At 31.6% G+C, this 10,231-nt stretch overlaps 3 protein-coding genes across 3 annotated transcripts; 2 read left to right on the top strand and 1 right to left on the bottom strand.

Annotated features, from left to right (window-relative positions):
- The first annotated feature begins 424 nt into the window (after positions 1–424).
- On the top strand, positions 425–2,683 carry LOC145751499 (folylpolyglutamate synthase, mitochondrial-like). The gene has a single exon (XM_082567671.1). It carries the CDS (start codon positions 484–486, stop codon positions 2,032–2,034), a length of 1,551 nt encoding a protein of 516 aa, XP_082423797.1. The 5' UTR covers positions 425–483; the 3' UTR covers positions 2,035–2,683.
- Positions 2,661–5,938, top strand: LOC145751500 (eukaryotic translation initiation factor 3 subunit I-like). The gene is made up of 8 exons (XM_082567672.1): positions 2,661–2,767; positions 2,950–3,077; positions 3,308–3,426; positions 3,839–3,979; positions 4,320–4,567; positions 4,925–5,014; positions 5,504–5,670; positions 5,754–5,938. Exons 1-8 carry the CDS (start codon positions 2,765–2,767, stop codon positions 5,833–5,835), a joined length of 978 nt encoding a protein of 325 aa, XP_082423798.1. The 5' UTR covers positions 2,661–2,764; the 3' UTR covers positions 5,836–5,938.
- Positions 5,939–6,308: 370 nt separating this feature from the next.
- LOC145749913 (uncharacterized) lies at positions 6,309–9,668 on the bottom strand. The gene is made up of 8 exons (XM_082565798.1): positions 9,625–9,668; positions 9,348–9,482; positions 8,867–9,032; positions 8,366–8,520; positions 7,907–8,057; positions 7,245–7,574; positions 6,821–7,104; positions 6,309–6,453 (listed from the first exon to the last, which is right to left on the bottom strand). Exons 1-8 carry the CDS (start codon positions 9,666–9,668, stop codon positions 6,309–6,311), a joined length of 1,410 nt encoding a protein of 469 aa, XP_082421924.1.
- Positions 9,669–10,231: the final 563 nt, after the last annotated feature.

Here is a 10,231-nt window from a genome sequence, read left to right on the forward strand (position 1 = left end):
ATTGTGTAAATATAGTTTTTGCTCAAACCACGGACTCTCTACATACAACTGGCTGTAACAGTTTTGTCCAGACTTAAAGTTTAAAAACTAAAATAAATAAATTTATTTTATTGGTAGCCTACTGTAGAATTTGTTTAACCAAGTTATTTATGTTTAATCTTACAATGTTTAAAAGTTTATTAGTTTATTTACAGGTAAACTTATTAAAATAGAATGGTATTGTTATACATAATTCAACAAGTATAATATATTAAGGAATATTTTAATATTCCAAGCAAAGACTTATTTAACACCACTGCTTTACTGGAAAATACTGTTCATTAATGTTATAGCTTATTTAGCAACTTCCCTTTTTGACATAAGGTAGTTACTGAAAAGTGTTTACCCTAGAGCCACATGCTTTTTTCGCAAAATATCTCGACGGTATTGTGTTATGGTCGGAATTTGGACCCAAAGAAAGCGTATTTCCTGACTATATATACCATGCTTCGTCGCTTTTGCGTTCTCATTTCGACTAGAAATACACACATAATGGCGCGCGCAGTAAACGAGAAATACGAAGAGGCAGTAAAAGTCTTAAACGAGTTGCAAGTCCATGCAATGATTCCACTAAAAAAGAAACATAGCGAGTTAGGTCTACTTATGATGCGACAGTTTTTAGAGCGATGTGACATCACGCAGGATGACATCACAAGTTTAAATCCAATTCACGTAACAGGTACGAAAGGCAAAGGATCGACTTGTGCCATGACAGAATGCATATTACGTCACCACGGAATTAAAACTGGATTTTTTAGCTCTCCGCATTTAATCGAAGTTCGCGAAAGAATACGAATTAATGGAAAACCAATCGACACCGATTTATTTACGAAATACTTTTGGGAAGTTTACAATATTATAGAAGTAACAAAAAAAGACTATGAGATACAGTATCCCTCCTATTTTTACTTTCTAACACTTCTTGCGTTTTACGTTTTTAAACATGAAAAAGTCAGCGCTGCTATTATGGAAGTTGGGATAGGAGGAATGTACGATTGCACCAACGTCATGAAACACCCAGCTGTTTGTGGTGTTTCATCATTAGGTATTGATCATGTTAGTTTACTGGGCAGTACTCTAGAGGAAATAGCATGGCAAAAAGGTGGTATTTTTAAGCCCAATGCTCCTGCTTTTACTGTAGGTCAACCAATTGAAGGTCTACAAGTACTAAAGGAACGAGCATTTGAGAATGGCACTCAACTTGAAATATCCCCAAAAGTTAATGAATTTAAAAACAAAATGGGCGAAAACATTAAACTAGGATTAAACGGTGAGCATCAAAAAGTAAATGCATCATTGGCAGTAGAGCTCTCGAAAAAATGGTTGGAAATCGTCAAAAATATTCAAGTTCAAACTAACCCTTATCTTGACGATTTATTTTGTCAAGGTCTTACTAAAAGCAAATGGAACGGAAGAGCACAAGTTATAAAGTTTAACTCGATGACGTTCTACCTAGATGGTGCTCACACAATGCGCAGCGTACATTGCGCCACCAGGTGGTTTATGGAAGAAAGCATGAACGAAGAAATTAAACTAAACAAACCTTGTGACAAGGTCCTGGTGTTTAACTTGACAGGCAGTCGCGATGCATTGTCAATGTTATCGATTCTATTTCCATGCGGGTTTAAAAGTGCTGCATTTGTTCCCGGTGTTGCTACTTTGCAACAGTCTGGTTTCAACGATCAAACCAACCTTAAACACCCAGTTGAAAGTCAAATTGCGACTGTAATAACCAATCACGACGAATGGTTAGAACTGTGCAAAACGCATCGTGTTTCAAACCCTAAGTCTGCCATGTTTCCCTGCATAGCAGATGTTATATGCTGGCTTGCACTTCACAGGGACACTAAACTTTTCAAGCAATCTATGTTGCTTTCTAACAGAAATGTTGAGGACCAAGGTTTAGGGTCAAATCATTTACAGATTCTTGTAATTGGAAGTCTACATTTGGTTGGGGCATTTTTGAGAATATTAAAGCCTGATATTAATGATTAGTTAAAAAAATAAATGTGATTTTATGTTCACCTGGCTTTTTTTAAAATTGACTTTCTTTTTAATGCACATTAAATATATCTTTTATGTTATTGACAATCCATGTAAGCCTATTTGTATTATAAGGTTATTTTAAATGTGCTACTGTGAAATATGCATTTTTTAGAATTAGAAAACTTTAGCGTTTTTATTGTGGTTCCATTTTTGTGTTTTACTAAACGGTAAATTGTATTTATGACCATTATTTAAAGTTTCTGTCAACATGTTTTTTTTAGTTTGAATTATCTATTGCAACAATACCATGTTGTTTATAATGTGTATAGCCTATGCTTGCTTTATTTATAATTAAAAACATTAAGTCGATAGCCCGCTTTACAAGATTATTTACTCATGCAACACAACCGGCAATTTTCAATTTGTTTGTTAGAAAGGCCTATCTATATATTGGACATTTATTTTGTCCACTTGGTTATATTATGTTTAGATTTATTTTCCATTTTGTGGAACAATTGCGTATATAATTGAGATGAAAATTTTTTGTTTTAAACTAAATAGGTATTTTTTATTTTTACATCTTTGTTAACCTTTCGTCAACATTTATGCTTATTTACCTTTTATTCTTCTAATGTTTCATATATTTGATCATTTTAGATTTTTTCCAACAATTTTAAATTAAAATTTGTGCCAAATTAGAGCTTTTTACTTTTTGTTACCCTTAAGAAAATTAATAATTATGGTAAGTATTTAACTTTGAAATTTTTATTCAAATCAATTTTTTTTCTTTTTATGTTTAATTCTTAAGGAAAATTTATGCAACTTTAATAAAACTAAAGAATACCTTTTTTACTGATTGGTAATTAAATTAGGGTCAAAAATTTTAACTTGTTTTTTAAGTATATATTTTATTTTAAATTACAGAAGCCTTTAATGTTGCAAGGACATGAGAGAGCAATCACACAGATTAAATATAACAGGGAGGGGGATTTGTTGTTTTCTGTTGCCAAAGATGCAACCCCAAATGTTTGGTATACTGTCAATGGTGAAAGGTAAAAAAGTAACTTGACAAATAAATAAATAAATTCTGTTAATGTAACATTTTTATATGCTAAGTTTATGTCTGTATACACAGTTAAAAATTTACTATATCTTTAATATATATATACTTCTGGTTATAAAATATTAGTTTAGTTCTGTGACTATTAAAGCATATTGTACTTTAACATTTTTAGGTTAGCTTTTAATATTTTGTTTTAACAAAAATTTATATTTATTACAGATTGGGAACTTATACTGGCCATAGAGGAACAGTGTGGGCTATCGACGTGAATTGGGATTCAACAAAAGTTTTGACCGGAGCCGCTGATCTTAGCTCAAAATTATTCGATTGTGAAACAGGTAGGTTGGTGTTATTTAGACTGTTCACAGGCACTGTTATTTATTTCCTACCTAGTCATATTGTGCGTTGCCAGATAAATAGCATTATTTGTTATTTGTTTATTATTTATTGTAATTTAAGAATTCTTTTTCTGTGAAATTTACATTTAGGTGGAAGTATAAATATTTTTGTTAAAACCTTTGTGTTTTCTAAGAAAATCTAGTTGGTAATAGATTTCATAATAAGCAATGTAATGTTGTTATTTAGTAATATCCTATTTATACAACATTCAAATATAATAAAAACAATTAAAGTATATGTTATTTAATTCTAATATTGGATAATACGTAAGAATAAATTTATAATTATTTAAAAAATGTAAATATTTTTTTACAAATAAAAAATTAATTTTTAATATTTTGTTTATTTTAGGCAAAGTGATTTGCACATATGAAACCAAATCTTCTGTTAGGAGTTGTAATTTTAGTTATTGTGGAAACCTGATTAACTTCACAACTGACAGACAGATGAAAAGCGAACCAAAAATCAGTATTTATGATATTAGAGAACCAGGTACGACTTTTCGTTTATTTCAAGATTTTATTACTAGTTGCTTTTTTGTAAACCTATTTTTGTTTTTAATTGGTTGTTTCAATTTTTATTTCCTGTTGTAAAGAAAACTTTGTCAAAATTTAGTGATTAATTGGTAGCCCTAACATATACTCGTAATTATAATATTTAGAATTTTAATTATTTGTTTATTGGGTGTTATTTTTTATGTTTTACAAACCTATCACCTTTTAAAAGATAACCATTAAAAATTTACAAATTTATATTTTTTATTTCTCATAGTAACTTTAAGGTAGATTAAATAAAAAATAAAAAAATTTTTATTCTGATTTTTACTCTGTAGTTGGTTCTGAGCCCACTCTTAGCTTTATCGTCGACACTAAAGACATGTCAAAACCAATGTGTTCATTATGGGGTGCTTTAAACGAGTATTTAATCACCGGCCATGATGATGGAACCATGGCACACTGGGACCTTAAAACAGGAGAGTTATTGCATCAGGTTAAGGAACACAGTAGTTTGATAAAGGACATGCAGTTAAGTCAGGACCAAACAATGATCATTACAGCTTGCAAGGATAAAACTGCAAAGGTAAACTAGCCATTCGTTTTGTTTAAAGGCCTTATTGTTTTTTTTTTGTATATATCTTTATCCTCGATGTGGGAAAGTCGAATGCGCGACTTAAACATAGAGTAACATCAGTTACTCCGACCCAGTCTTGAGTTGTCTGTGGAAGTTTGGGATATTATAGATTATAATTGCCCGATAATTATGCTGCTGGTTAAGTGCTGGCTCAGCAGGAGTTACCGTTTATAGCGCTTTACTCAAGGGCGCTACAGCATAAGATCAGTAGGGATTAAGCCTACGACGTCATGTTTGGTGTAACAAGTGTTCGTACCACTACACCACGCTGCCGGTGCAAATGGTAACCTTCATTTGTTTTTTTAGTTATTTGATGCAGCATCTTTAAACCACATGAAAACTTACAAGACTGATAGACCTGTTAACTCTGCTTCCTTGTCTCCTATAAGAGATCATGTTAGTATTTATTTTCTTTAAATTTTATAACATTTGGTTTTATATTTAAATTTGTTGTTCACAGTATTTTTTATTTGGTACTCTTAACAACAATAATGTGTTATTTTGTAAACAAAAAGCATCCTTTTTTGTGTAAAACATCTTTTTTTAATTACCAAAGCAAACTCTAATGCTCCAGTACAATTGCTAGTCTATTAGTACTCAGCTTTATTCGTTCTAGTCTATTTGTATTAGAGTCCGGTCAAACCATATTTGTAGTGCATAACCCTTTACATAATTCAGGTGTACATATGTGCCCAAAGAGTATATTACCCAAACCTGTTGAATTGCGCATACATTAAGCTAGGGTCTTCATTTTATATATAAATGGTTGGCAAAAGCTTTTTTGTAATTTTTTAAGGAGACTTCAGCAGGCATTGTTTAAAAAAAGGGCCCAGTGATTATAATACCAAAAAAAGCACATTATTTTATGATTACATTTTTACCCAGGTTGTATTGGGTGGAGGTCAAGAAGCGATGGAAGTAACAACCACAAGCACAAAAGTCGGCAAATTCGATGCTCGCTTCTTCCACCTAGTGTTTGAAGACGAATTTGCGAGGGTCAAAGGTCATTTTGGTCCAATCAACAGTCTTGCTTTTCATCCCAATGGAAAAAGGTGATTAGTATTTTATTTTTAGTTTTTATTCAACTGTTAATTTTGGTCCTTCATGCTTTTATTAAAAATTGTTCTTTTTTTAGTTACTCGAGCGGCGGGGAAGATGGTTTCGTTCGAATGCATCAATTCGATGAAACTTACTTTGATTTTCAGTTCGAATGTTGAGTGGTCGTCAGTGGGGGCTAGAGAGTTGGTTGTTTGACAAGCGAATTTACCGGTGCGATGTGATCTTTTAGGGAAAGTTTTTTTTATAAGGAAATACATTACGATAAAAGAAAGTTGTGTTATTCTACGTTTTTAACAAATTTCCAAGCTTACTCAATGATAAATAATACGATTTTAGAAAGCTAACAGGTTTACATAAAGAATCTTTAGTAAGAAATGGGTCGTATATATAGTTATTTACCGGCTTTTAGTATTTTAATCTAGCAAAAATTTACGTTTAGTGAAATTATTTTAGTCCTATTTTTAAAAATAAGAGCAAAATTGTTTGGTTATGAATTTATTTACTGTACGACACCGATTAAAAGATAGTTTATTAAAATATTACATTAATTAACAATAATACATCAGTTAGATTTTTTTAATCAAATTTTTAAGGACTTTTTTAAATATGAATATTTAGTTAAATTTTGCGTTTAAGCATCTTCTCGAAGTAATGGTTTGTACTTTTTGCTCGGTCGTCGACCATTTTCTTTTTTACAGCATTTCTGGTATACCATGATAATAACCATTACCAGCAACACAGTCATCATAACAAACATCAGAAAGTAAAGAATGTACCTGTAATTGACCAGAATTAATTGATCTTTTTTATATTTATTTATTTTCGATGCGGAAAGGTTGACCTCACGACTTAAACATATATGTAGAGTAATCAGTTACCACGTCTCAGTCTCGAGTTAACTTTGCAATTTGGGATATTATAGAGATTATAATTGCCCGGTAATTATGCTGCTGAATAAATGCTGGTTAAGCAGAAGTTTATACCGTTTAAATCACCTTACTCAAGGGCGCTACAGCATGATAGTAGTGAGAATTGAAACCACGACCTAATGGTTGTGTAGCAAGTGTTCTTACCCTTACACCACGCTGACTTAATGCCTTAAAAACTATTACAGATGAACATCTTTGTTATATTACTACTTACCTCAAAGTATAGTCTGGTTTAAAGCTGTTCTTGTCGTAAGGAAGATAATTTGCCGGCATTTTGTGTGTTGGTAAATGGTGCATGATAGGTGGGTATCCTCCACCTTGATGTGGCTTTGCTTTTTTTTGCGCTGGCTTTTTTTTGGGAACAGGCTTTCGCGCTTTTGTTGTTGTCGTCTTTTCCGTGGTCGTTGTTTCAGGCGTAGGGTTGGAGTCCGATAGTTCTGAATGTTCGGGCTCAATTTCTTGCACCGGAACAATCTGTGGTTCGTCCCTTTGCGGCTCCTTTAATGTAACAACATTATGTCTTAATAATAATATTTTAATAACAAAAAAGTAGGTTTATCTTGTATTAAATTTAAATATAGATATTTTTGGGTAATCTTAACTAAGACAAATATTGTTTAATATTTTTAAGAGTTTACCAAGTCAGAAGATGGCGCTATAACACGTATAGGTGCTGTAACCGCTTGGTATACGTTGTTTCGTTTTTTTCGACTTAAAATCTCAATATCACGTCGCTTTCTTTTGCAGGCCATCATCGGGCATTCGGTGTCACAGCTTATTAAGTCACATGTAACGATGTAAAACTGCTCGCTTGGTGGTCCCCCATCAAAGATGTTTATGGTCAGATCAAAACTAGCTGGATTTTGATTAGACGCTACATTCGAAATATTGGCGTCTATCCAACAGCCATCTGTTATTAAATCGAATATGTCGAGATCACCAACTCTATTCAAATAACAGCGTTCCAGCTAAAATACAGTATATATTAGCTTTGGACAAAAATTTGATTTCTTGTTATATAGCAATAAAACGGCATCCTGGTTTAGTGGTAAGAACACTACACCACCATGAGGTCGTGGGTTCAATCCCATTGCTCTCATGATGTAGCACCCTCGAGTAAGGCGCTATAACCAGTATAAACTTTTGCTGAGCCAGCACTTAATCAGACGCCCCAAGGCAACTTAAGGCTGGGTCGGAGTAACTAATCATGTTACTCTTTGTTTAGGTCGCGCATTCGACCTTTTCACACCGAAGATAACAATATATAGTTATAACTTAAAAATTTATAAGAAAAACGAACATGAATATTTAGACTGGCGTCTGGTTGTGTCACTGTAAATGTAATATTGTCTCCAGGACGGACTGCGGTAGTTAGAGGGTCCCCATTTGGGTCAGTGACCACTAGTGTTAAATCAAACTGGGCTGAATCAGATACAGTGGCATTAAAATTTCTAAAAAAATAGGTTTCTTTAGAATTTCTAAAAAATATATTGTATTCAGAAAAGCGTTTGTTTTTATGTATATTTTTGGAAAAACTTCAAAATAAATTTTATACAATTCGATTCAACAAAATTTATGCACATAAATAAATTTACGGCAAATTTGATAACCGCTCAAAGTTGGCAAAAAATGTTTTCGAATGTGAATAAGAGTTCAAAAAATGTTATGCATTTTTTTTTTATAAAAAAAACATTAATATTTTCAATAAGATAATAATATATGAAAAAAATTAAAAGGTTTTATTAAAGCTAACACTTACTGAATCCATGATTCAATTGCATCACTCGTAACATTATATTCACTCTGAAAGTTGCAAGTAAATTGGAATACATTGTCCAAGTCCCGATCAATTATTTCGGTTGTTGTAGTTGTTAATAAGGCGCCGTATGTATAGCTTATAGTATCATCCGTTACCTGTAACATCAAGTTATTATTTTGTAGGACTACTAACTTTTACTAAAGGTGTGTTTAAATTTTTAACACTTGGCGTTACAGCATATAGGGGGCACTGGTTCGATATCCACTGCTTTTATAGTAGCAACCCTAAGGTGCTTTAAACGGAACAAACTCTTGAAATATGCTCAATAATGTCTAAAACTACCAATGGCAACTCAAGACTGAGTCGGGAATAATTTCACCCTATGTTTAGGTCTAAAAGTCGGCCTTTTCACACCGTGAATAGAATTTTCAAAAAAAGTTTTTTGACGACTTTACTAGACTATAAGTTTTCAAATACAAGAATTAAAAAATAAAAACGAACTGCTGAGGAGCCAAGGCACTCGTGGAATTGAGTGATTGTCGAATAAAAGTGTGTGGCATTTTTATCCAGCTTACAAGCTTCCAGTTGAACTGGGTCTGAGCAGTTGACGAAAAACATATCCACTATATCGCCATCCACGAATAATTCAAGATATGTTACGCTCAATCTAAACAAGTTAGGAATTTTAAAGTATCAATAATCGTTGCTTACAAAAAATTCAATAGTGATGAAGTTATAAACTAAATGTGGCAGCTTAAGAACTTAATCGGGTTTTTGAATAAAAAAAATACAAAAAACTAAAAACCGAATACTGTTACAGAAGATAAGAAAATCGGATAAACCTAAAACATTAAGTAGTAAAACCAGAGGTGACTCTGCCAGTAAAGATGCCTAACTGTTTTACAGGCCTATGATATGTTATCGTAGATTTTAGGTTAAAGTCTCAAACAATTAATTGTTAAAATATAATAAGTTAACTTACTCGATGGTAATTTGGTCCTGGTCGCAAATTATTGTTGAATTTGTTGCTGAACTCGTGACACAAACCACGACTGCGGCCAACACTAATAAAATCTTCATCTTTGGGTCGTTAAACATAAACTTTAACAACTCTAATCTAAAGTATCAATTAAAAAATCAAAAATGGTTGACTATGATAATTATTTTAAACTTATATACTGATTTGCATTTTTGTTTTAAAAAATATTTAATTTTTTTTTTAATATAAATAAACCAAGATTCTTTAGCTAATAATTTACTGTAAATAGTTTACAAAGTTTAAACTTAGATATCTGAGATCCATTTTTTATTTCTAATATGTTTTCACATTTTAAATTTATAAATCTTATTTTATAAAACGGCATTGCAAATAAATATACTCAGGGCTGAAATTATAACTATAATACATTACAATAAATCTTGTTTCATTACGTGCATCTATCTTAAGGAAACATGAATAATCAAACTGTTGTTAGAATCTATTGTTTAGGGGAACGATTTTCAATGATTTCCGCACTTTATATCTTATTTAAAATGATTACACAAACCTATAAACACACACATGCATATATACATAAACGTATTTAGTTATTTCTACTGCGTAAGCCTCGATATTTAACATACCATGCCTAAGACTTACATATATGTAATTTTCAAAAATATTTTAAAGCTTAAAACAAAACTTTATTTCTAATTTTTTTAAGTAGTTCATTATATTTTATTTTAAAAATTTGGTATTCAACGTTTACGATTTTAACACAATTATTCAAATAATATTTGAGTTTATTATTTTTTAACATAGGACCTAATTTTAGGCCACAAAATAAAACTTATTCAAACTACTTATAATTTGTAAAAAGGTAAAAA

This window comes from Corella eumyota, chromosome 4 (genome assembly GCF_963082875.1).
Source record: "Corella eumyota chromosome 4, kaCorEumy4.1, whole genome shotgun sequence".
NCBI lineage: Eukaryota > Metazoa > Chordata > Ascidiacea > Phlebobranchia > Corellidae > Corella > Corella eumyota.

Coding starts and splice junctions, on each gene's coding strand:
- LOC145751499 (XM_082567671.1), top strand. CDS start 484: ATGCTTCGTCGCTTTTGCGTTCTCATTTCGACTAGAAATACACACATA.
- LOC145751500 (XM_082567672.1), top strand. Junction 3,980..4,319: donor TTATGATATTAGAGAACCAG/GTACGACTTTTC, acceptor TTTACTCTGTAG/TTGGTTCTGAGCCCACTCTT. Junction 4,568..4,924: donor GCAAGGATAAAACTGCAAAG/GTAAACTAGCCA, acceptor TTGTTTTTTTAG/TTATTTGATGCAGCATCTTT.
- LOC145749913 (XM_082565798.1), bottom strand. CDS start 9,668: ATGGATCTCAGATATCTAAGTTTAAACTTTGTAAACTATTTACA. Junction 9,033..9,347: donor CAGGACCAAATTACCATCGA/GTAAGTTAACTT, acceptor TAACTTGTTTAG/ATTGAGCGTAACATATCTTG. Junction 8,521..8,866: donor AGTGCCTTGGCTCCTCAGCA/GTTCGTTTTTAT, acceptor TTGATGTTACAG/GTAACGGATGATACTATAAG.